Source organism: Hypomesus nipponensis, chromosome 11, assembly GCF_054491055.1.
Source record: "Hypomesus nipponensis isolate SF chromosome 11, ASM5449105v1, whole genome shotgun sequence".
NCBI lineage: Eukaryota > Metazoa > Chordata > Actinopteri > Osmeriformes > Osmeridae > Hypomesus > Hypomesus nipponensis.
In genome coordinates this window covers 19,648,179-19,673,904 of record NC_140371.1, presented here as the reverse complement: position 1 = coordinate 19,673,904, position 25,726 = coordinate 19,648,179, and the positions used below count along the sequence as shown (strand labels likewise).

Here is a 25,726-nt window from a genome sequence, read left to right as displayed (position 1 = left end):
ACCAGAATACCTTTCATGCATGTAGTACTTTCCTAGTCAGAGTTAGCAGGGGGTGCATTTATTGGCAAGACAGAATATGCATTTCCAGCCCTACCATGAAATGCACGCTCCCTCTAATTTCTCTCTCTAACAGAATGCCTCTCCCGCAACGGGTCCCAAGCAAACTGGCCTGTCAAATGATAATGGAAAATACTTGAAGATGCTCGACCCCTGTTGCGACTTGTCAGCATAGTGCACATGCTGTTGATTATTTTAGGTCATAAAACACATTGAGAAACAAAGCGATACAACAGTGGCATCTTGTGTTATAAAATGGGTATTACAAAAACTGTATTTATAAAAAATATGTTCGAGATTTTAAGTGGACCGCTAATAAAAAACTATATGTAATCTAAATATTAAATGTGGTGTTGGGCCTGGTATCATCTACTGTGACAAAACCAAGAACGATGACCCCTTTGATGTTTTCTGATACTTGAATTAATTCCAGTGTTATCGTAGTTTTTTTCTAGGGCTCTTTATAAAGTTCTGAATACACAGTATTAATATAATAACAATATAGTGACAAGTAAAGTTCTCTTTTAAACAAGAGGAGTCAGCAAAGCCTTGAGTTCCTTAATACCGGCGCGCTTTGACACCCACATCCCGCTTTGGTCACTCCATCTCCCGATTGGCCTTTTTGAAAGTCAGCGAGCAACGCGATTGCTTGGTTTTGAAAGGCGTCGGGCTCCGCGGCCAATTCGAAAGAATGCATTCAGTGCTGTAGCTAGCTGCCTTCCAGAAACACATTCATTTTTCACCACAAGGTCGACAAGCACTACAGTCAAATTGTTACACGGAAAAATCGGACTTCAGGTAGTTATGTTTAATCTTTCTTTCATTATTTAGATTAATCACAGATGTATTTAACGGTAAAATGTTAAATGTGACCATGATAACTCAAGTGAACGATTGACTGACCACTTAGCTAGCTAGAGCTAAGTTAGCTCGCTGGCTGGCGTGAAGCGAAACATTGAGATTAGCCTAACTAACTGGCCAGCTAGCTAACAAATGCTAAGCTAAACACTAGCGTAACATGATATGTGTTTTTGCATTTTTAGTTTGCTAGTTAACAATGTAAATCTTACTAGCTCTTAAGTAATTTAAGTAGTTGTACTTGATCAATTAAAGAAGTTGACACGATTAGGCATTACAGTGTCCCGGTAGATAGTTAGTTTACAGTACTCTGTCAATGTGGACTGTACACAGCTAGCTACCTATCCGTGGCTTGCTACCAGATGCAGTAACTTATTTTCTCCTTTTCAGGGAACAATGGAAGATTACTTGAAAATAGAGAAAATCGGAGAGGGTGCGTTGAGATGTACTTTCACCAACGTTAATGTCAAGCTGTTTCACCATTGTCAAAGCAGTGGACAACTTGGATACAATTTTAGCGTATGCCTTTCTGCATTGTGGTAGCTTTCACTACAGTCTACAACGTTCGCTCTTTTCTTCAGGTACCTATGGGGTGGTGTACAAGGGCAGACACAAGTCGACTGGCCAGGTGGTGGCCATGAAGAAGATTAGATTGGAGAGTGAAGAAGAAGGAGTTCCCAGCACAGCTGTGAGAGAGATATCTCTTCTAAAGGAACTGAATCACCCTAACGTTGTACGGTAAGGCTGTATGTGTGCGTGTATGGTCCGGTACAACGACAACAGAACTCCCTCTCAGGAATAACCACCCAAAAAGTACCATGCTGTTGAAGTATTGTATATTTTAAAGTATTTGTAAAGATGTCCATGTGATCTTAATAGGAACCAGGAATATAGTGCTCTGTTTTATCTTGACTAGGCTCCTAGATGTGCTGATGCAGGAGTCCAGACTCTACCTAATCTTTGAGTTCCTGTCCATGGACCTGAAGAAGTACCTGGACTCCATCCCCTCTGGACAGTACATGGACCCCATGCTCGTTAAAGTACGGACCCCCACCACACCTAGACTTTCAACACAAATTCAATAATTATCATACAGGATAGTAAGAGCAAAGTCACACCATTTGCTCACTCGCTCCTCAAACAAAGGAGCAAGGAGAGATTCGGAGGCCGTGTGTCTGTGACTTTCATACACGGCTTTTCTCATGTAAATGTTTCTTCGTGTGTTGCCTCTCCACCCGTCCAGAGCTACCTCTACCAGATTCTGGAGGGCATCCTGTTTTGTCACTGCAGGAGGGTCCTGCACAGGGACCTAAAGCCCCAGAACCTGCTCATCGACAACAAGGGGGTCATCAAGCTGGCCGACTTCGGCCTAGCCAGAGCCTTTGGGGTGCCAGTGCGGGTTTACACTCACGAGGTATGTGCTTTTAATGATATTGAGATATTTCTATGGACATACAGACCCAGGGATAGAGAGGGGGTTGGGTTTATATACTAAATACTTTGTATTAAAATATATATATATCAAAAGAAAGAAAAATCCAGATCTGATGAACACTGCAATTTGTTTCAATCTATGTTATACTTCAATAAAATGACTTGTAAATTATTATTTTTATTGCTTGATGAGTATACAACAATAGGGCCCAAAACTTAGTGACAAAAAAAACATGACTCTCCTACTGTACTTTGTCTAGCAGTAGACTGTTGTGTGTGCTTCTGTAGGTGGTGACGCTGTGGTACAGGGCTCCAGAGGTTCTGTTGGGTGCTGCTCGTTACTCCACCCCAGTAGACGTGTGGAGCATCGGGACGATTTTTGCAGAGCTGGCTACCAAGAAACCCCTGTTCCACGGAGACTCTGAGATTGACCAGCTCTTCAGGATCTTCAGGTGCGGTAGTTTATCTGTCACTAGAATATTGTTGTTCTGTCCCTTTCAAAGGTACTGCTCATCACATGCAGGCACATAGGTGGAACATTAGCTCCCTCTTTCTCGGGTCAACTGGCTTGAGAAATATCCATTTGTTACGTTAATTTAAAAGTTCAAAAGTAGCGAGAGCCATCCAGAAATGTTGACAGTACCTCACGCATTGGACTGACACAGACACTCATTCTGTCCGTGTACACAACTGAAAACATTTCCCTGTAGCGATTACTCAGGTGTATGACAAGACTGACGACCTGCATATTAACATACTTTCCTCTCTTCTTTGCAGAACCTTGGGTACTCCCAACAACGATGTTTGGCCGGAGGTGGAGTCTCTGCCAGACTACAAGAACACGTTCCCCAAGTGGAAATCTGGGAACCTTTCGTCCATGGTGAAGAACCTGGACAAGAACGGCATTGACCTGCTCGCTGTAAGATTCAGTTTTGAGATTATCAATACTTCTGGAAATAAAATGATAACTAGAATTGCTGTTTAAATTCCCAGTGTAACTGAGTTTAATTGGTTACACACACTTCTCGGTATAAATACCGCCAACCTGTGTCATAGATTGTTGATGGCATAGCTGGTTACAGCGGTGTTTTATGGAGGTCATCGCATTTTTTGGTCAGACGAACAAGGTTCACACCCAGGAATGGGCAGGTCTAGTGACCAGCGTTGCAACGACCCCTGTAACAAAACCATCGATCTCACACGTTATTTGTACAAAAGGTGATGTATGAAATGTGTCACCTTTCTTAAATTAAGATTGACTGTTTATTTATTTCTAGAAAATGCTAATCTATGACCCACCAAAGAGGATCTCTGCAAGACAGGCAATGACCCATCCTTACTTTGATGACCTGGACAAATCGACTCTACCTGCAAACACTGTCAAGATGTGAACTCAGCACCTCCACACTCTGATGGCCTCTAACTGATTACAATTATGGAAGTATATGAATCCATATTTAGTTTGTCTGGTTTGTTTGTTTTTCCGTTTTCTTTGTTTGTCTTTTCTATGGGTAGTTTCTCTGTAAATACACATTTCTGTAAAAAAGAATAAAGTTTGGATCTGATGTAAAATGTACAGAAGTTTTGGCAATATATTTTCAATAAATGTGCACTTTTTTTTAGATCCAATTGGACTCTGACTTGTGCGTCCTTTAGTAATATTGTTACATTTCTGACCAGTCAACAATATTTTCTGACATTCCCATCTTGATCTGTACTGCAGTCTGGTTTAATGTCAGTAGAGGGTGCACTTTTGTATAGGCATCAGGATTAATACCAGCACCACAAAGTAGAAGTAACGATCTGCTAGGTCAGTCCAAGCCTCAGGTGTACATCCTTCAAAGTTTCTATGGAATAATCTACACCAGTAGTTCTCAACCCTGGTCCTCAAGTACCCCCCTGTCCTGCATGTTTAAGATATTTCCCTGTTCCAACACCTGATTCAAATTAATGGTCATTAGCAGGCTTCTGCATAACTGGACAGGGGTCCTTGAGGACCAGGGTTGAGAACCACTGATCTACACAACCTAAAGTTTTGGATTTTAAGGGACTGACAATGTTACAACAAACTGGAGTAATGGGCTTTATTCTGTTAAACTTATTTTTTTCTTATTTGGTGATCAGATAACTGATCAGATATCCTGACTAAAGACTGGATAAATCAAGTGATGTCATAGTGAGTGGGAGGGTGTTCATGTGAATGCTGCAGACAGTTTCTAACCAGCTTTGTCTATTGTGTCCTTCGCTGTCGCTTATTTCATTCAAAGGGCATGTAGTCAAAGGCAAATGGTTCCCAAATGTCAGACTTTCAATTCTAAAACATAAAGACACTGCATGTTAAGCAGTATTTAATTGAATGTCTTACATTCTATAAGAATATATTTTATATTCTGTGTAGAGTGCACTCATTGTCTTAAGTCTCTTATCCTTTATTCAATTGGTTCTGTGTTCATGCATACCAGATTGTTCAAGTACTATTATGTGACAAAATGTAACAAAAACATTTAAAAAGTGTTATTTGTAAGTTTACATTGACTGATCCAGCTTACCTCACAACTGTCAGTTTTCCACTTAAGATACACTGTAACATGTTACACATCGTTTTGTAGATTACATTTAAGCTTCGGTGACGAGCCAAAAGGGTCACATCAGCATTTACCAGAAATTTTCTTTTACACAACACCGGCCTAATTCAGCTCCTTATCGTATTTTGAACTTAAAGGTAGGGTCGGTTATGTCGTTGAGATGCACTTTTTGTATTTGCTGAAATAAACTTCACACCCTGATAGCAACCAATATATCTAAAAGTTTAGACTGTAAAATGTCCATAAAATCCGATATCTGGGTATTGCATGAGTGAATTAAACACGACCAATCATTTAGTTTGGACCGAACTTGATGATTAAGCTAGGTTCGCAAAACGTATCGACCCTGCTTAGACAGGGCACTATAGAAAGACATGCTCAGGACCAGTATCAGCAGGGTTTCATATTAGAACTGTGGGGTTCCAGAGGGTAAACAACTCTGCCCTCCCTTTCTTTCCAGAGGGTAAACATCTCTGCACATGCCAGTATAAAGACTTGTTGGTGCCCCTGGGCAACATTGACTCTGGTACCCACCTACCCCCACCCCGCAGAACGCAAACCATACCTATCCACAGGCGTGTATTGGTCCTTGAGTAGAAATACATTCCTTCTGTACTCAAGTATTGTTATTTATTTTGTTGTGTACTTTACTTGATTGTTTTTTACCTAATTAAATATAATTACTAATGTCAACAGGTAGCCTATATTATTCTTCTAAAACATAACAAAGTTTATACTTTTACTTTTGGTACTTAAGTACGATATACAGACTTAAATCTACTATAGGGGCCTAATCTACACAGAAAAGGAGAACATGAGCACATGTACAAAAGCTTTATTTATTTAATCGAACAATCCAACATTAGTTGGAGTCAGTTATCATTAAACCAACTCACAGCACCGCAAATAAGCATTGCAGTTCACAAAGCTTTCCGAAACTTAAATAGCTAACAAGAAGTGATGACGGCCATCAAAAACATCGGCGAGGTTATGCATTTAGTGACACACGTAAAAACACGTCAAACCTTTCCAAGCACAATGACTCTACCAACGAACTATCATTTCAGAACCATTGGGAGCAGACAGCACACACACACTTTGCCTTCAGAAAATCACAGATTTACACTGTTCAAACCTTAGCAAGCGCAGCGAGTCAACGAAGTATCATTTCAGAACCATTAAGAGCAGATAGTGCACACACACTTTGCCTTCTGAAAAACAGATTTACATTTGATAATAACTACTTACTAACTGAGAGTGAGTTCATGCTGGGAAAATCAAACTGAGGCTTGAACGTATCGACCGAGCGATTGCGAGGTTAATACGGCAAAGCCAAGGTTTGATATTTCCAAGGATGACCGAACGGTCAAGGTTAGTAAGTTGTTTATTATATGGCATTTTTGCTCTTTTCATTTTGTAAATGAAAATAAATGGTAGGCTAATTGTAGCTACGTCTTCAAATCTTCTCACGGTGTGTTTCAGTTGATGCCTAGCAAACAATTAGCTACTTTTAACAGAAAGCGGACAACACGGTTCTGCTAAAAGGGCTTTAATTCCAACACAAATAACGACTAAGTTAGAAAGTTAACAATTATCAGGGAGAAGCTGACCCCGATAAATTGTGCAACGAGTAAGCTAGCCTACAGTAGCTGCTGTTGCTAGCAAAACTTTACTGAGCAGCGCTTGTGCTAGCTGTCGCATCGTTGGATACCGGCAGTGGAGAGAAAAATTACGTTTTCTTCAGTAGTTTCAGTTTGGCAACTACTTGTTTACTCTCGTCTTTTGTCTTTCTCTTTCGTGCTCCACTCGGGGAGTTGCGTTTCATTTAGCAAATTGTTTTTTGCATTCACTTCACTCTTCTACTGGTTCATATTAACCAACTGAAACGACGTGCTTTGCTGCGCAGTGGCTGCAATCGATGCGTTGACACAAATAGAATAAACGCTCTGTTGATACTTTTGGGGAAGGTTTTGACTTTTAATTGATTTGTATTATTATTATAGTTATTATTGATCATATAGTATTTTTATTGAGTTTTTCAAGGGGCCCCCTGGCAGCTGGAGGCCCCAGGCGGTTGCCTACTATGCCTAATGGGGTAAATCCGCCCCTGACTATAGTACTTGTCTAATCCGTATCAGACCGCAGAAGACGTCAGGAGGGCAATAAGAATACGTATCAGACCGAAGACAGGTGTTGTATCACCCGATGCATGACTCTCTGGATTGGCACCCCCTCGCGGGAGCGCGCGCGGTTCAAAGAGTGAAGGATTTCGAGTGATACAACACCGGCATGACTACCCATTAGCCAGTCAGAACACTCGTACTGTCGTTGCCATATCATAATTATATATATATATATATTTATTATATATACAGAAAAAAAAATATATATTTTTTTTTAATACATTGGTTGATTGTTGGCCCTGGAGTATTGGTGCCCCTGGTCAGTTGCCCAGTTGCCCATATGGTTACTCCGGCCATGCCTCTGCCCTCCCCTCCCTTTCCTTTTCCAGTCAGAGGACAACACTGCTGCTTCTCGACCGCTTAAAGTTATAGCAGATGATACCCAGTCGGTACAAGTTCAATATGACCATCAGGAAGTTCTTGATAGTGAAGAAAACCAACATCTGGTGGAAAACATCAAAGCGGATCATGACGATGAGCCGGACGACCAGAAAGGGCCCATCCTGGAGGAACAGGCTCTCAACTATGGTCCAGATGTCATTTCTGCGTCTGGCCAGGAGACCCACCTGCTGGCCCTTGGTCTCTGACTCAGGATTGGAGTTCACCACTGTGGAGACGGACACAGGTCAAGGGCTGACTCTCCCACACAAAACACACACGCATTGCTGCGTACACACATTGCTGCGTACACACATTGCTGCGTACACACATTGCTGCGTACACACATTGCTGCGTACACACACTACTAACTCGAATGACTGAAATCATACGTTATGTTCTCTTTTGTGATGAAAACTTCCAAAATAGCGTATTTTTGTGGAAGATCATGAGGATGAAAGCATTTCATTGTCTTATTAACAGGACCATAAGACAGTACTTCTCTGATTGTGGATATTGATTCTGTATGATTTGTACACTCTTAGATGCATTTGTGTGATTACGTGGTCACTTATCCAAAACCATATTATTCAGGTTATTAATATTTAATACATTGAGATAAGGTTTTAGAGAAGATTAGGGGTGGGGCTATTGTTACAAATGAACTCCTTAGGATCCTTAGAATCAGAGAATGAACAAGCCACAACTATAATGAGTTTCAGCAGGTTTGGCCGCCTGCCTGACAATAGCTTACTCCAAATCAGCCAAGCACTAAGGGCAGGAGAAGATGTGGAGTCTAATGTGTTTACATTACTAATAGATTAAACCAAATCTCTGTACACATACATAAAAGCCCATGTCAACTTTAGAGTAAATCCTTATGTGTATTTCTTTCCTGTTGAGGTGATCCATAGTACATCAATGACAAATGCAGCCTTTCAACCCAATGAGGGGTGTTTCAGTGATTTGGTCATTGAGGTTTGGCCACAGGAAGTTTAAACTGATCCTAATAACCAAACAGAACACAGACCAGACTGTTTTCATTGTTTACATTGATATCCCAAAGAAAAACATCAGGAAGCACAGAAGTTTGACAAAAACAGATGCAGCTTCAACATATAGAAACATGAAGGAATGTGACAAGCAAAAAGAGCAACTCTATCTCCATAACAACATACTTCCAGTGCCATGTCCCTGTTGGATAGGGACTCAGGCGGTGAGTGTGTTTCTAGTTCACAGAGAACCATGGATAATTAGGAGGTACGGTATACAGGTATGAATGGGCCACTTACCAGCCAGATGCGGCGGGAATTGGAGCATGCTCCAGGTCCACACTGCAAGAATGATGTAGACCACATGGGGGCTGTTCTCTCTGTGGGACACACACACAGAAAGTCGGAGAAGTTCATAGCTGGGTTATCGTACACTGCTTGGGGTTTTGATTTATGTTTCCAATGACAATGCAGAGAAGTGTCTTGTTCAATATCTTACTTGGTCAAAACAATATACACATTAACCACTAGGGGTGTAACGATACACTCATCTCACAATTCGATACATATCACGATACTGGGTGTACAATACAATGCGTATCACAATATTTTTGAACAACATTTTAATTTAAACTGAAATTCAATAAAAAGATTCTAAAACATTAAACATTTTCAATCATTTTCTTTGTTGTACATTTAGTTAACTCTGTTCCATCGATTTCTGTGAATGCAGTGAATGCACGCTTGACGCAGGTGCAGAGTAGATTGCGTGCTGGTAGCTCAACCAATAGAATCAAACGTACGTCACATTGTAAAAATATTGCCATAACTCTACAATGCATATTGTAAAAATGTTTTATTGCTATATATTGTTCCACGATATATTGTTACACCCCTAATAACCACATAACTAATAACCATTCCTTTGGTTTTGTCTGTTGTTATTACATAGTAATAGAGTTCCATGTTACTTTTTTCCTTTCTTTTTGAAGATGGCATAAAGGGGAAAATTAACAAGATTGAACACTGAACAAAAGCCCACTTGACATCGGCCAGCGTTTCGTTGGTGAATTCCAGGATATCTGCTGCCGTGCCAACGAAGATGAGCAGGAGCTGGGAGAGTTCGTCTCTCGTAACTCCGCCCCCAAGGGGAAGGACCCACTTGCCCACGATGAGGAGGATGAGAAGAACCTGATGGAGGGCCAGGATCCAGTCGTTGGGACAAAAGCTAGACTGCAACTTGTCAAGGCTCTTTGGAGGGACAATAGAGAGGAAGTCAATCAATTTTCAGTCATTTCCAGCTCTGTACCAAAAATGAGTTTCTTAGAAATGTTATGTTACATTTTAATTGAGCTCTGATGAAAACATTGAGGCTAGACAAGCATTTTATCCTGGGTGTAGTACATCCCAAGCTATTACAACTATACTGAAAGCAAGAAACAATGGCATTAACACCTTTGAGATTTACTTACATTTAGGTAGTGTTGAATGGTGGAGTTTGCAGACGTTTTGGTCGTAAACGTGCTTCTTAAATTTGCCCAGGAGTACACTTTCTCACACTTAAAGATAGATTACTGAAGTCAGATAAATATGATATACTTCATATGAAGGCTTTCAAGCAGTTTATATCCAGCTGAATGTAAAGGGAGTCAGGTGGCTGAGCGGTTAGGGAATCGGGCTCTTAATCAGAAGGTTGCCGGTTTGATTCCCAGCCGTGCCAAATTAAGTTGTCTCCTTTGGCAAGGCACTTCACCTGACTTGCCTTGGGGGAATGACTCTGTACTTCCTGTAAGTTGCTCTGGATTAGAGCGCCTGCTAAATTACTTAATGTAAATGTAAAGTATTACAGGCAAAACTATTTGCTATAGACAACCAACACATCTTTATTTCTTTGCATAGACGCACATACAGTATATGAACATATAATATGGGAAACATATTTTCCTGTACCTGACCGTCGCTTAGTTTGTTCTGTTGATGATGCAGCTCTAGAATCCACATTGACGGAATGATGCTGATGAGGAACAGGAGGATGGCTGGAGAGAACCTAGAGCCAAAGGAAAATACAACTTTAACCAAACTTTAACTCACACATGCTTACACTTCCTCCCCAGACAGTCTTTATCATAAAACTTGAGATTGAAGCACGTTAAACACTTGATGAACCAAATACAGTGTTTTTCAAGAAAAAAAGAGGGTTACTTTCTCCTGGAGAGTGACAGAGGAGGGAAGCAGACCTAGTTTACAGCGTACCATCCCATCTTACTGTTGGAAATGTTTCAGCAAGATTGTTATACAGTCTGAAAAGAATACTGCTGTGTCTTATCATTCTGTGCTTAGGGAGAGAAGCACAGAGAGACACCCAAGGAACGTTCCTGTTTGTCTTAAACTTCATGCTTTGCTAAAATATTGAGCCTTTGATGTCTTGCAAGTGCATGTATGAAGAGCAGGTATAGCAAGACGTTATTATTATCTCAGTCACATTTGACTATTGATAGATTTAACACACTTAATCCCTCCACTCTGGTACCCGTAGCCAAAGATTTAGACTCACATGACTGCCTTGCCAATATTTCTGAGAAAGTGTTACTGCGAACTGACCTGAAAGACACACCCTATAATGATAGTGACATCACAATGTATGTTGATGGGTCGAGTAGGAAAAATCCTGATGGAACAAACGCTATTGAGTATGCTGTAGTTACTCTAACCAGAGTCTTACAAGCCAAACCACTTCCTAGAAACTATTCAGAATTAGTTGCCTTAACAGAAATATGTAAACTTGCAAAAGGAAAAGTTGTGATTAATTATACTGACAGACAATATGCCTTGACCACAAAAATATATTGACCACAAGAATTTCATACTCGCCCTACTTGAAGCCATCCAGCTACCACTGAAAGTAGCTATATTCAAATGTAAAGCACACACCCAATATCGCTAGGCAACGCCAAAGCGGATGTTGCAGCAAAGGAAGCAGGTGTGCAAGACATTTTTATATCAGGCGCGTTCGACTTCATGCAGCGCCGGCGTCGCCAGCAGCCGCCTGCAGCCCGGCTGACTTGAAGCAGCCAATGGCATTCTCAGCTTCAAGGCAGCCGACTGTAGACGCCGCCGGTGCTGCATGAAGTCGAATACACCTGTATTATCAGACAGGCCAAGCTATATAGTTAGAAGAGACGGTACTAAAATATATGTAAGAAGTGTCTCCTAAGTCAGAGAAAACTAAATGGTTAAAAAAACGGGGAAACTATTCACAACGGGGTATACAAATGACAAGACGGCAAATTTATATGACCAAAAAATCGGTTACGTTATGCGTCAATTTTGAGCCATGGGATGAATCATGTCTCAAGAGGAGGAATGGTAGCAACGATAACGAAAGTGTTAACAACCTTTGGTTTTATATACTATACTACTCCAAACAAATTGCCTGATGTACCCCCTCAACCATCAGGTACACATAGATTGTATAGCATTTGCGGGCGCAAATACAATTGTAGCCAAGCTTTTAAAAACACAACAGTGTACATGAATTATAACTTACCATTTGTAGTCTTGTCCTTCTCGTCTTTTTAATGCTATTACCATCTCAATAACGAGGGGTAGAAAAAGGAACGTCAACAACCAGTACATCTTATCATTTTTGATCCACGTCACTCTCCAGACTCCGATGAGTGATATTATAATAAAAATAACTCTAGTAATAATCGCACATACAAATGTGAAAAAAGACATGTTGTAATGTAGCCTACAACCGTATAGTCCCGTTAACACTGACTATTCAAAGTTCAGCTGATCGGTGACAAATTAGTAACTTCTATTTTCCCAGACAGGTCCCCAAAGTTAACGCTCCGCCCCGTGTTGCATTCTAGAAGAAAGAACATTTGACGATCTACAAGATCCATATCAATCAATTCTATCAGACCAATTCTATTCACCTCATTCCATATGAAATATATGGAACGCCGAGTTAGTCAACATTAAATAAATAAAGTGTTCTTTGTTGCATCATGCTAATGACATGCTGGATCCAAAGTGGCTCAGGAGGGGTTGTATTTTCAATCCCGGCTCTGAATCAAAGTAAAGTTTAAAATGCCCTTCATTCAGAGAAGAGGATAGGTGATAGGAACCTGCACTGGATGCAAGGCAGGGGCTAGGAGCCCGGGGCCAGTGCAGGACTGGAGGGTGCTGGGGGGCCAGTGCAGGGCTGGAGGGTGCTGGGGGGGCAGTGCAGGACTGGAGGGTGCTGGGGGGGCAGTGCAGGGCTGGAGGGTGCTGGGGGCCAGTGCAGGGCTGGAGGGTGCTGGGGGGGCAGTGCAGGGCTGGAGGGTGCTGGGGGCCAGTGCAGGGCTGGAGGGTGCTGGGGGGGCAGTGCAGGGCTGGAGGGTGCTGGGGGGGCAGTGCAGGGCTGGAGGGTGCTGGGGGGGGCAGTGCAGGGCTGGAGGGTGCTGGGGGCCAGTGCAGGGCTGGAGGGTGCTGGGGGGGCAGTGCAGGGCTGGAGGGTGCTGGGGGCCAGTGCAGGGCTGGAGGGTGCTGGGGGGGCAGTGCAGGGCTGGAGGGTGCTGGGGGCCAGTGCAGGGCTGGAGGGTGCTGGGGGGGCAGTGCAGGACTGGAGGGTGCTGGGGGGGCAGTGCAGGGCTGGAGGGTGCTGGGGGGCCAGTGCAGGGCTGGAGGGTGCTGGGGGGGCAGTGCAGGGCTGGAGGGTGCTGGGGGGGCAGTGCAGGGCTGGAGGGTGCTGGGGGGGGGCAGTGCAGGGCTGGAGGGTGCTGGGGGCCAGTGCAGGGCTGGAGGGTGCTGGGGGGGCAGTGCAGGGCTGGAGGGTGCTGGGGGCCAGTGCAGGGCTGGAGGGTGCTGGGGGGGCAGTGCAGGGCTGGAGGGTGCTGGGGGGCCAGTGCAGGGCTGGAGGGTGCTGGGGGGGCAGTGCAGGACTGGAGGGTGCTGGGGGGGCAGTGCAGGGCTGGAGGGTGCTGGGGGGGCAGTGCAGGGCTGGAGGGTGCTGGGGGGGCAGTGCAGGGCTGGAGGGTGCTGGGGGGGCAGTCCAGGGTATAAAGGGCTGGGACCAGAGCTGGGTGGTGACTGTTGAATATTTTACACTTTCCTGAATACATTAATCGTAAATAAAACCACAAGGTGGAGATGTGAAAGTACACTGGTGAAAACAGGCCTCCAATCATCAAAGGCTCAGACTAGTAGGTTGGGCGCACAGAGAAATTATGTTTGATAATTGAAAGCTTTGGTTTTTCCTGTCAACAATAGGCCTGCTCATACATGCGCTTAAAGAAATCTTTGTTAGGTACATTTCTTTACCAAGTACTGCACAGAGTCGATCAAGTCAAGGAAGATTACTACTTGCAGCATGGAGCATGTGAAGGTGGAAGTCTGTCATTTTTTTATGTAAGCCAGTCAGTTTAAAGCTTGTGGAAAGTTTCATGCTTTGTTTGCAACAGTTTCTGTTCTTCAAACATGCAATGCAAAGATCAGTTATCAACATATTTAAGTAAGGTATGAAATAAAGACAAACAGGAACCTGCCTTGAGTGTTTCCCTTCTGCTTAACCACATTTGGGTGCGGTGTTTTCTCTTTCTGAGGGCAAAGATGTCACACACACAAACACACATGCAACAGCATTCTCTTCAGCCTGACAACAACTTCCTGAAACATTTCCAACAATCTCTAATAAACATGATCAGAACTGTACATCAAGAAAAACTGTATAGCTGTGCTTATTAGCTTCAATAGGCTATGTCATTTACGCTTTTGCATTGTTGCTTCTTGTTTTGAGAAGCTTTTAGATAAAATATTTAGTTGCCTCTAGTTTGTGGGTTTATATGTGGGGGGCCGGCTAGCCAGCCTCTTAACCTACAGTTGCCGACTTGAGACCGGTAATAGCCAACATACCACCTAGGAAGACATTTATGCATTTACATAGACGTAGACGACGTAGTGGTGGCAGTGATTGTTAACTTTGTATGGAAGCTTTGTATTGGCCAACTGTGCCAAAATGTCTAAGTTAACGTTTGTGTATAGATGTTACTGTTGCAAAGGACTGATGGTTTTTTGGCCCCTTAGGCTGTGCACGTGAACAGCCCCTTTCGCTGCTGTTGGGTCATGCCGTTAGTGCATGCACCCCTTATGGCTACACTGGTACAGCCAATCGGAGTGCAGTTTTGGGGATGCTCGCGCTGACGATACCCAGTGGCGGGAATAGCGGAGTAGTGAACTGCCTTGTTATGGTGCGGACATTAGTTTATTGAGGAGAGTAAAAAATGTTGTATTGTGTGCGTTCATATACATGAACACACACACACACACAAACCCAATCTTAAAGGCAAATATAACCAACACCATTCCTCTCAACTTTACAATAAAAAAAACTACTTTGGAACAGTACATCATCTCCGGCATTTTAATCAGATGCACCACAGTGGCTTCTAAGCAATACTGACCAGAGAACATAGTCTCCACAACAGTTACATTTTTTACGTGTACAGACGTCATATATGTTGAATATTTGCTGTTGATCGGTCCTCTTTATGGCACTGTTCAGACGTAAAATTAAAACAGTCTGCGTCAAACAAGGTTTTGCTGTCAGCTCTCCATCCTGCATGTACAGCGCAAGAGCTTGAGTACAATGATAATACAATACATGACATCCATGTGGTAATATACAAAGAGCATACCCAAGAAAACACCCAGAACCCACTGCAATTATCACGAAAATAATCCAAAAACACTACACAGTAAATCCACATACCTGTTCAGAGGTCAAATTAAAACAGTCTGCATCATACAAGGTTTGGCTGTCAGCTCTAAACAGAATAAGCTAAACACATACTGCAGATTTAGAAAAGCAACTAATTTATAAGTGTTAAAGCGTGTCAAACTGGCTAGTGGAGAATGATACAAGGTTAAATACCGGACCAAGTTATTTATAGTTACAGTGTACAGTTTCACAGAGCAAAGAGTTACAGAGTAGATGATAACGAAGGCCTTCGTGAGAAAGTAGTCTTGACAGAAATCGGAGTTCTGCCCATTCTGTCTCCCTGTCCTTGGGAGACAAGTCTTGTACCCCCAAGAGAGGGAGGTGTTTGTTAGGTGATTGGTCAGAAGACATTGGGGAAGGAATGTGGTCATCCTATCAAGTGTCAAGGGTGCTCGTGGTCACCTAGGGTGGGCAGTCCAAGAAACTGCTGACGTGCAGGAGAAGGGGGACAGAGACTCCAAGGTGGGGAACAGACCATCCCAAGGTCTGATGATAATAGTAATAATAAGATGTCAGGGGAAGGGGGGTAAATGGTGTCCAAGGGAAGGGGGCATCCAAGGGTGGGCAAAACATCCAACGGATATTGTCCAGGGTCCAGTTCCATGTGCAGTGGGGGGACAGACCAGTTGGTCTGATGACTTCCAACCGCCAGAGGAGTTACATCCTCCACACCCAATGTGTCTCCTTATCTCCTGATGCTGACACCTTACTCAAAAGAGCTGAGGGACCCATTGTGTTCACACCCAGTCACCCATCCACCATTCAGCCTCCCCAGTCAGTGTGCTGACCTTCAGCATTCTATCACACATCAAAAGTTACATTCGACATGACATGATTTACATCTCAGAAATCTTCATATGAACAATCTACATTAAGCTTATTTTAATTATCGATATGAAAGAATGCCCAATGCACCTCCATGTCTCCTGATATGGGTGATTGAGATTGAGAGTGAGTCTGAGGCAGGGGCAGCATGCAGGGGCAGTGGGGACAGCTCTGTTGTTGACGTGAGTGCTGAAAGGTGACAGGCAATTTTTTTCTACAAAGAGTAGGTTAGTCCTTGCTACATGGCCCGACCAAAGTTTAATTTCTAAAAATCAGACACAAACAAACAAAAACTTTGGGTTTGATTAAGGTGACCAAAAACTGCTAATGAGAGTTGGTCCAATAACATGAGACATGACATTTGTTATGCAGTGATGTGAAATGTCAATTTCTGGACTGTTTTAAGGCCATTATCGATATGAAAAAGTGCTCAATGCACCTCCATGTCTCCTGATATAGGTGGTTGAGATTGAGAGTGAGTCAGAGGCAGGGGCAGCATGCAGGGGCAGTGGAGACAGCTCTGTTGCTGAGGTGAGTGCTGAAAGGTGACAGGTAGTTAAGGAAGATGTTCCATTGCTTATTGGGAAGTTTTGTTTTCAAAATCGTGTTCTGAGGACATACCGTAAATACGTCAGCTGTTAACCATGTTAACACATAAGTGATAGAATGTAATGAAATCAAACCATAAGCAATTAAATCAAAATACAAGTGTTCAGATAATCAGGAATCAAAACTCAACTTTAATCAAGTTTGTTGAAGAATAAGTGTTACTGTTCCTACAGGTAGAGTGATGAAAGCCACACAGATGTCAACATTAAAAACTGGAGATTTTAAAGTTGTGTAGGATTCCTCCTTACAAAAACACACATTTAAAATATCCAAATTAGAAAATGAGAAGGTGAAAATAGAAAATGAGGAAATGAGAATGTGGCCCTTGCGACAAGTTCACATAAATCTCTCCTTTCACACCCTTTAAAGGGTGTGACAACAAACACAGATTTAAAACCATCCATAGCAATGATTACCTTCACTTCAGCCAAGCCGTCACCATTAATCATTATAATAAAATAAGAAAATATATATAGTAGAATAAGAAAAATATAAAGTAAAATAAGAAAAACTGAAATCTTTGGTTAAGAAAAATAGAAAATAAGAAACAGGATGAGGTGGCCCTAACAACTGTTTTCACACCAGTCATGTCCGTCACCTGCATCCTCACAAAACATTTCAATTTCACCACACTCCGTTCTCAAATAAAACTCTGTCTGCTGTTCCACTGTTAAAACATTGGTCCGTGTCCCTCCTATGCAGCAGCAACAGCACACTATCAGGATGGCTGCCGTCGCTGCCACTGAGACAATAACAGGTGTCCATTCACCGAACCATGATTGCAACATTGTGGTGAAGTAGTTGTCCACTCCACTGTTCTCAGCCAGCTCCTTACTCAAAGATGTTGGCCCCTTCAATGCCCCGCTACAAGGCCGTCTGGTGCGGCTGAATGGGGTGAAATGTGATGGCTTTGCTATGGGTACTGGAGGAAACAGTAACGTTTTTGCATCATCTTTTGGTGTGACAGGAAAATGTACGGTTCCTGGTAATGTTCTTGCGGTCCCACAAGCCACACAGTTTTTAACTTTGTGCCATTCTGCAGTGTACATCCTCCAATCTACCCATACATTTCTGTCTGCATATCCTGTCTCAGCTACAATGGTGTCTTTGAGTGTTATCTGCCCTGAATTTTGAGCTTTGGTGCTCTCTGCAAATGTGTTTTCTTTTGATATCAGGATTCCAAAAGTTGAGATTGTGTCTGTACCCAACTTCCTCACCGCTCAGCCATCTGACTCCGCAACTGGTTACATGATTTAGGTTTGCAGTGTTTGTCAGCCTTTCCTCTGATTACCGATAGCCTTTCCAGTTGGTTTCTGCCTTTACTAACCCTTTTTAGCACAGGCACAGGCTTGTATCGCCAGTTATGTGGTCCAATGTTCCATCCTACATCTCCCCATGACCCACGGTGTTTTGGTTATCCCATGTATATGTTCAAAGAACTGTAGTACATTTGATTACCCCAATTGCATGGTAATATGTCACAGAGGTCTATCTTCAATGTTGCTGTTTGGCCCAAGGTGTACTTTCAGCTGACTAGACACATTTCCTCAGCGGTGGTTTTGAGACAACCCACTACTATCGCTCCTCCCACTCCCTTCTAATATAGCGCATACCAGTCGTCTCCAAAAGCAAACCTGACATAGTGATGTGTCGTCAGGTCTATTTCTGATGGAATTTGTCCAGAAGAAAGAAAACCAATTGGGCTAGAAGGAGTACTGTTTTTGCTATAAAGCATATGGTGAGCACATCAGCTGTGGTAAACCTCTCGTTGTTAGTAATTGGTTGTTGTTCAACGGGCTGTGTTGTTCTAAGAGGGCGTCTGAATGGTTCGATCCGGACTACAGCTGGGGCTCTGTCTCTGTCTGTCCTCTCCATTAGTTTCTAGGTTTGTCAATGGGTTTGTCTTCCGGGCAACACAGATCCTTTGTAACCTCCCCCAGAGTGCGAGATGGGGCCTCTGCGGATGCACGGTGTGTGAGGTGATGTCAGTGATCTCCGCTTTTTCCTCTAACTTTCAGGGCGTGGGAGGCACGTTCTGTCACCTGCCACGGGCCTGTCCACGTAGGGTCAGTCCACTTTTGTTTGTGTACTTTCCCCCCTTACCCAATCCCCAGGCCCTACCTCCGCTTCTTGGTGATTGGCTGCTTCTTGCTCGGCCTGCCGCTCGGCCTGCCGCACCACGGCTCCTCTCCACAGCATGAGATGCACCCCCATGGCGTTCTCCAGCCTCTTCAAACCACAGATCTTCACATCTTTTCAGGAAGGCATGCATCCCTTCCCCCACTTTCACTCTTAAGGTAATTAATGCCGCTAAGCTTCGCGGTAGTGGGGTCTTCCATTTGTCCTTCCCTTAATGCATACAGATACACACTTACTTTACACATTCACTATGCTCTTCGTTCAGTTCAAAACAAACATAAGACAAACAATACGAACACATTCAAGACAAACAAGGTCATGTCTGACTTGAAAGTACTTCACTACCAACACCAGTCAGAGCCAAACCAGAAACCGTTGTAATACCACCCAACCGACACCAGTCGGAGCCAAACACTAAACAGTTGAACTCTCACCAATCTGCCACCAGTCGAAGCCAACAAGAAACAGTTGCACTATCACCAATCTGCCACCAGTCTGAGCCAACCAAGAAACAGTTGTACTTGCGCTTACCTGCCACTGGTCGGAGTCAAGGGTAGAAGCATTCTTGGCCTTCCTTACATACACATCAGTAGAGAGAGAGAGAGGGAGAGAGAGAGAGAGAGAGAGAGAGAGAGAGAGAGAGAGAGAGAGAGAGAGAGAGAGAGAGAGAGAGAGAGAGAGAGAGAGAGAGAGAGAGAGAGAGAGGATGCATGAAGCATACATGTGAAAATGAAATAAGTCCCAAAGAGAAGAACCATAAGAGACATGAACCTCAAAAAAGTACAAAGGTGTACCTGTGGAAAAAAAAGCAAAAATATATTACACAGCAAGTACAGTAGTTTCAAGCCAGTTACAACTAACCAACAAAAGCAACAAGTCTCGCAATAAGAGTAATTGTGATCCTGGAGGAAACATCAGGTCCAGCCTATCATTCCTAAGTACCGTTGTACTCCCGGAACAAGTACGTCTTGAGCCTTTTCTTGAAGGTGGGGAGACAGTCAGTGTCTCTGATGGAGGTGGGGAGTTGATTCCACCATTGGGGGGCCAGACAGGAGAAGAGCTTGTGTTGGGACCGGGTGGTCTTGAGCGGTGGGACCACCAGACGGTTGTCAGAAGAATACCTTTCTTAAATTGAGATTGACAGTTTATTTCTTTCTTTCTAGAAAATGTTTAAGCAATATAGTACGAGTGGAGTTGGTAAGGGATATTCCCACGGGTGGTGTTTGGCCGTAGCCACGAGGCCAGAGGCCAAAGAGGCTTCGAGACCCACCAAAGAGGATCTCTGCAAGACAGGCAATGACCCATCCTTACTTTGATGACCTGGACAAATCGACTCTACCTGCAAACACTGTCAAGATGTGAACTCAGCACCTCCACACTCTGATGGCCTCTAACTGATTACAATTATGGAAGTATATGAATCCATATTTAGTTTGTCTGGTTTGTTTGTTTCTGCGTTTTCTTTGTTTGTCTTTTCTATGGGTAGTTTCTCTGTAAATACACATTTCTGTAAAAAAGAATGAGTTCAAAAAGAAAGAAAAAAAGTGTCATGGAACTCTATTACTATGTAATAACAACAGACAAAACCAAAGGAATGGTTATTAGTTTGGTGGTTAATGTGTATATTGTTTTGATCAAGTAAGATATTGAACAAGACACTTCTCTGCCATTGTCATTGGAAGCACAAATCTAAACCCTAAGCAGTGTACGATAACCCAGCTATGAACTTGTCCACCTTTCTGTGTGTGTCCCACAGAGAGGACAGCCCCCATCTGGTCTACATCATTCTAGCAGTGTGGACCTGCTAGTTTGGATCTGATGTTAAATGTACAGAAGTTTTGGCAATATACTATTTTATAAAGTTTAAAGTTTAAAGTTTTGGATTTTAAGGGACTGACAATGTTACGATAAATCAGAGTAATTGGGTTTATTCCGTTAAACTTACTATTTTTCTTATTTGGAACTGATCAGATATCCTGACTAAAAACTGGATAAATAAAGTGATGTCATAGTGAGTGGGAGTGTGTTCATGTGAATGATAAAGTGATGTCATAGTGAGTGGGAGGGTGTTCATGTGAATGATAAAGTGATGTAATAGTGAGTGGGAGGGTGTTCATTTGAATGATAAAGTGATGTCATAGTGAGTGGGAGAGTGTTCATGTGAATGCTGCAGGCAGTTTCTAACCAGCTTTGTCTATTGTGTCCTTCGCTGTCGCTTATTTTATTCAAAGGGCATGTAGTCAAAGGCAAATGGTTCCCAAATGTCAGACTTTCAATTCTAAAACAAAAAGACACTGCATGTTGAGCGGTATTGAATAGAGTTTCTTACATTCTATAAGAATATATTTTATATTCTGTGTAGAGCGCATTCATTGTCTTTAGTCTCATATCCTTTATTTAATTGGTTCTGTGTGCATACCAGATTGTTCAAGTACTATTATGTGAAAAAATGTAACAAAAACATTTTATAAAAACAAGTAGAGCAAGTTTACATTGACTGATCCAGCTTGCCTCACAACTGTCAGTTTTCCACTTAACAAATACACTGTAACATGTTTTCACATCATTTTGTAGATAACATTTAAGCTTTGGTGAAGAGCCAAAAGGGTCATATCAGCATTTACCAGAAAAACATTTTACCCAATGTTGACTTTCTGATTAATATTACACTACACTGACACATTTTGTTCTGATTGAACATCCTCCAATTGAATTTCCCATGAGCAGAGAATAAGCGAGAAACCTCAACAGCTTATCCCCCTCACCCTTCCTCCCCATTTCCTCTCATCTTTCACCCATTTCACATTACTAAACTGAACCAGACCAATCAGAGCCGGGCCGTGCTGGTCTTATTCAGCTCCTATTCAGCTCCGTATTTTGAACTTAAAGGTAGGGTCAGTAATGTCGTTGAGATGCACTTTTTGTCATATTTGATGAAATAAACTTCACACCCTGATAGCAAATAATACATCTAAAAGTTTTGACAGTAAAATGATCATAAAATCCGACATCTGGGCATTGTAGGAGTGAATACAAAATAAAGAATCATTAAGTTTGGACCGAACTTAATGATTAGGCCAGGTTTGCAAAACTCACTAACTCTGCCTTTAAAGACAGGGCACTGTAGAAAGACATGATCAGGACCAGTATCAGCAGGGTTTCATATTAGAACTGTGGGGACAGCACTGCCACTACTCAACCTCTTAAAGTTCTGGCAGATGATGAAAAGTCGGTACAAGTTCAATATGACCACCAGGAAGTTCTTGATGGCGAAGAAAACCAACATCTGGTGGAAAACATCAAAGTGGGTCATGACGGTGAGCCGGACGACCAGAAAGGGCCCATCCTGGAGGAACAGGCTCTCAGCTATGGTCCAGATGTCCGTGCTGCGTCTGGCCAGGAGACCCACCTCCTGGCCCTCGGTCTCCGACTCAGGTTTGGAGTTCACCACTGTGGAGACGGACACAGGTCAAGGGCTGACTCTCCCACACAAAACACACACACATTGCTGCATACACACATTGCTGCGTACACACACTACTAACTTGAATGACTGAAATCATACGTTATGTTCTCTTTTGTGATGAAAACTCCCTAAATAGCGTATTTTTGTGGAAGATTATGAGGATGAAAGCATTTAATTGTCTTATTAACAGGACCTTAAGACAGTACTTCTCTGATTGTGGATATTGATTGTGTTTGATTTGTACAGTCTTAAATGCATTTGTGTGATTACTTGGTCACTTATCCGAAACCATATTATTCAGGTTATTAATATTTCATACATTGAGAGAAGGTTTTACATTTAGTCATTTAGCAGACACTCTTATCCAGAGCGACTTACAGGAAGTACAGGGACATTCCCCCCGAGGCAAGTAGGGTGAAGTGCCTTGCCCAAGGACACAATGTCATTTGGCACGGCCGGGAATCGAACCCACAACCTCCTGAATAATAGTCCGACTCCCTAACCGCTCAGCCGTCTGATCTTGATTTAGAGAAGATAAGGGGTGGGGCTATTTTTACAAATGAACTCCTTAGCATCCTTAGAATCAGAGAATGAACAAGCCACAACTATAATGAGTTTCAGCAGGTTTGGCCGCCTGCCTGACAATAGCTTACTCCACATCAGCCAAGCACTAAGGGCAGGAGAAGATGTGGAGTCTAATGTGTTTACATTACTAATAGATGAAACCAAATCTCTGTACACATACATAAAAGCCCATGTCAACTTTAGAGTAAATCCTTATGTGTATTTCTTTCCTGTTGAGGTGATCCATAGTACATCAATGACAAATGCAGCCTTTCAACCCAATGAATGTTTCAATGATGTGGTCATTGAGGTTTGGCCACAGGAAGTTTAGAAAGATCTTAATAACCAAACAGAACACAGACTGTTTTCATTGAAAGAAAAAGATCGGGAAGTACACTGCAATGTTTTCTAAGCACAGAAGTTGACAAAAACACATAGGGTGCAGCTTCAACATGTAGAAACATGAAGGAATGTGACAAGCAAGAAGAGCAACTCTATCTCCATAACAACATACTTCCAGTGCCATATCCCTGTTGGATAGGGACTCGGGCGGTTTGGTTCACAGAGAACCATGGATAATTAGGAGGTACGGTATACAGGTATGAATGGGCCACTTACCAGCCAGATGCAGCGGGAATTGGAGCATGCTCCAGGTCCACACTGCTAGAATGATGTAGACCAGATGGGGGCTGTTCTCTCTGTGGGACACACACAGAAAGTTGGACAAGTTCATAGCTGGGTTATCGTACACTGCTTAGGGGTTAGATTTGTGCTTCCAATGACAATGCAGAGAAGTGTCTTGTTCAATATCTTACTTGGTCAAAACAATATACACATTAACCACCAAACTAATAACCATTCCTTTGGTTTTGTCTGTTGTTATTACATAGTAATAGAGTTCCATGCCACTTTTTTTCTTTCTTTTTGAAGATGGCATAAAGGGCCAAATTAACAAGATTGAACACTGAACAAAAACCCACTTGACATCGGACAGCGTTTCGCTGGTGAACTCCAGGATATCTGCTGCCGTGCCAACGAAGATGAGCAGGAGCTGGGAGAGTTCGTCTCTCGTAACTCCGCCCCCAAGGGGAAGGACCCACTTGCCCACGATGAGGAGGATGAGAAGAACCTGATGGAGGGCCAGGATCCAGTCGTTGGGACAAAAGCTAGTGTGCAACTTGTCAAGGCTCTTTGGAGGGACAATAGAGAGGAAGTCAATCAATTTTCAGTCATTTCCAGCTCTGTACCAAAAATGTCAAATGTAAGTAAAACCTTGCAGGAATAGTTCCTGTATTTAAATTGAGCTCTAATGAAAACATTGAGGCTAAACAAGCATTTCCTCCTGGGTGTTGTACATCCCAAGCTATTACAACTATACTGAAAGCTAAAAAGAATGGCATTAACACCTTTGAGATTTACTTACATTTAGGTAGTCTTGAATGGTGGAGTTTGCAGACGTTTCGTTAGAAAACGTGCTTTTCAAATTTGCCCAGGAGTCCAGTTTCTTGCACTGAGAGATAAATGATGGAAGTCGGATAAATATGATATACTTCATATGAAGGATATCAAGCTGTTTATATCCAACTGAATGTAAAGCATTACAGGCAAATCTATTTGCTATAGATAACCAACATATCTGTATTGCTTTGTATAGACGCACATATATGAACATATAATATGGGAAACATATTTTCCTGTACCTGACCGTCGCTTAGTTTGTTCTGTTGATGATGCAGCTCTAGAATCCACATCGACGGAATGATGCTGATGAGGAACAGGAGGATGGCTGGAGAGAACCTAGAGCCAAAGGAAAATACAACTTTAACCAAACTTTAACTCACACAAGCTTACACTTCCTCCCCAGACAGTCTTTATCATAAAACTTGAGATTGAAGCACGTTAAACACTTGATGAACCAAATACAGTCTTTTTCAAGAAAAAAAGAGGGTTACTTTCTCCTGGAGAGTGAGAGAGGAGGTAAGCAGACCTAGTTTACAGAGTACCACCCCATCTTACTGTGTCCCAGGACATTTCACGTCATACTGTAAAACAATAGGATTATCAGGATACAGGATCTCTGGGGAAGGGGTAGTGTGTGTGTGTGTGTGTGTGGGGGGGGGGGGTGCAGTTCATGTGAGAGGAAAGAAAAAAAGGAACAAGTAATGAAACAATACTCTTAAAAATACAACAGTGTACATGAATTAGAACTTACCATTTGTAATCCTGTCCTTTTCGTTTTTTTAATGTTATGATCATTTCAATAACGAGAGGTAGAAAAAGGAACGTCAAAAACCAGTACATGTTATCATGTTTGATCCATGTCACTCTCCAGACTCCAATGAGTGATATTAGAATAAAAATAACTCTAGTAATAATCGCACTAACAAATGTGAAAAATGTCATGTTGGAGAAGGGTAGTGTAGCCCACGACCGTGCAGTCTAGTCTAGTATAGTCCCGACTCTTCAAAGTCCAGCTAATCGGTGACAAATGAGTAACTTCTATTTTCCCAGACAGATCCCCAAAGTTACGCTCCGCCCCGTGTTGCATTCAATAAACTAGGAGAAAGATCACTGACAATCTACAAGAGCCATAGGCTACACAACAAGTCGTGTGTAAGATATTACTAACCTACGTGACTTATCCTACGTTATAAAATGTTCAGTTTAATCATTGAAATAACACAATGAAGAATGAGCTTGGCGACAGCGGAAACAAAGAAAGACCATTCCTTACGCTGCAGGCGGCAGTATGGACCTAATTTTAAACTCGTTTGTACACATTCTTTATGCTACTTATGTTTAGACTAATGAAAGCAAAAATAAAACAATGATTGTTTTTTAATCGTTGAGAGAATAACAAAAAAACTAAT

General features: G+C 42.4%; 3 protein-coding genes across 15 annotated transcripts; 1 reads left to right on the top strand and 2 right to left on the bottom strand.

Annotated features, from left to right (window-relative positions):
• The first annotated feature begins 702 nt into the window (after positions 1-702).
• Positions 703-3,972, top strand: cdk1 (cyclin dependent kinase 1). The gene is made up of 8 exons (XM_084709798.1): positions 703-855; positions 1,306-1,348; positions 1,497-1,653; positions 1,832-1,955; positions 2,159-2,329; positions 2,638-2,801; positions 3,127-3,268; positions 3,627-3,972. Exons 2-8 carry the CDS (start codon positions 1,312-1,314, stop codon positions 3,738-3,740), a joined length of 909 nt encoding a protein of 302 aa, XP_084565924.1. The 5' UTR covers positions 703-855; positions 1,306-1,311; the 3' UTR covers positions 3,741-3,972.
• A 1,781-nt stretch (positions 3,973-5,753) lies between these two features.
• Positions 5,754-12,364, bottom strand: LOC146268569 (transmembrane protein 26-like). 11 transcript variants are annotated; one of them, XM_084708754.1, is made up of 7 exons: positions 11,364-11,412; positions 11,089-11,155; positions 10,438-10,534; positions 9,960-10,046; positions 9,530-9,738; positions 8,788-8,867; positions 5,754-7,724 (listed from the first exon to the last, which is right to left on the bottom strand). In XM_084708754.1, exons 3-7 carry the CDS (start codon positions 10,486-10,488, stop codon positions 7,447-7,449), a joined length of 705 nt encoding a protein of 234 aa, XP_084564880.1. In that variant the 5' UTR covers positions 10,489-10,534; positions 11,089-11,155; positions 11,364-11,412; the 3' UTR covers positions 5,754-7,446. The 11 variants fall into 11 exon arrangements, with proteins under 11 accessions (XP_084564880.1, XP_084564879.1, XP_084564881.1 ...); XM_084708753.1 differs by adding an exon at positions 10,690-10,752 and having other exon boundaries at positions 11,042-11,406; XM_084708755.1 differs by having other exon boundaries at positions 11,355-11,395.
• Positions 12,365-21,198: 8,834 nt separating this feature from the next.
• LOC146268568 (transmembrane protein 26-like) lies at positions 21,199-25,532 on the bottom strand. 3 transcript variants are annotated; one of them, XM_084709834.1, is made up of 7 exons: positions 25,069-25,190; positions 24,844-24,898; positions 24,557-24,653; positions 24,280-24,366; positions 23,837-24,045; positions 23,475-23,554; positions 21,199-22,276 (listed from the first exon to the last, which is right to left on the bottom strand). In XM_084709834.1, exons 3-7 carry the CDS (start codon positions 24,605-24,607, stop codon positions 21,987-21,989), a joined length of 717 nt encoding a protein of 238 aa, XP_084565960.1. In that variant the 5' UTR covers positions 24,608-24,653; positions 24,844-24,898; positions 25,069-25,190; the 3' UTR covers positions 21,199-21,986. The 3 variants fall into 3 exon arrangements, with proteins under 3 accessions (XP_084565960.1, XP_084565958.1, XP_084565959.1); XM_084709832.1 differs by lacking the exon at positions 24,844-24,898 and having other exon boundaries at positions 25,069-25,532; XM_084709833.1 differs by lacking the exons at positions 24,844-24,898; positions 25,069-25,190 and having other exon boundaries at positions 24,557-24,820.
• Between the last annotated feature and the right edge of the window lie 194 nt (positions 25,533-25,726).

Bases quoted from the DNA above. Each gene is read 5' to 3' on its own strand.
- cdk1 (XM_084709798.1), top strand. From the start codon at position 1,312: ATGGAAGATTACTTGAAAATAGAGAAAATCGGAGAGG. The intron at 2,802-3,126 runs GTGCGGTAGTTT...TCTTCTTTGCAG, and splicing joins CAGCTCTTCAGGATCTTCAG to AACCTTGGGTACTCCCAACA. The intron at 3,269-3,626 runs GTAAGATTCAGT...ATTTATTTCTAG, and splicing joins ACGGCATTGACCTGCTCGCT to AAAATGCTAATCTATGACCC.
- LOC146268569 (XM_084708748.1), bottom strand. From the start codon at position 12,225: ATGTCTTTTTTCACATTTGTATGTGCGATTATTACTAGAGTTATTTTT. The intron at 10,047-10,437 runs GTACAGGAAAAT...TCTATCTTTAAG, and splicing joins ACAAACTAAGCGACGGTCAG to TGTGAGAAAGTGTACTCCTG. The intron at 8,868-9,529 runs GTGGGCTTTTGT...TGTGTCCCACAG, and splicing joins GAAACGCTGGCCGATGTCAA to AGAGAACAGCCCCCATGTGG.
- LOC146268568 (XM_084709832.1), bottom strand. From the start codon at position 25,259: ATGACATTTTTCACATTTGTTAGTGCGATTATTACTAGAGTTATTTTT. The intron at 24,046-24,279 runs GTAAGTAAATCT...GTCCCTCCAAAG, and splicing joins CCATTCAAGACTACCTAAAT to AGCCTTGACAAGTTGCACAC. The intron at 22,277-23,474 runs GTAAGTGGCCCA...CCGTCTCCACAG, and splicing joins ATTCCCGCTGCATCTGGCTG to TGGTGAACTCCAAACCTGAG.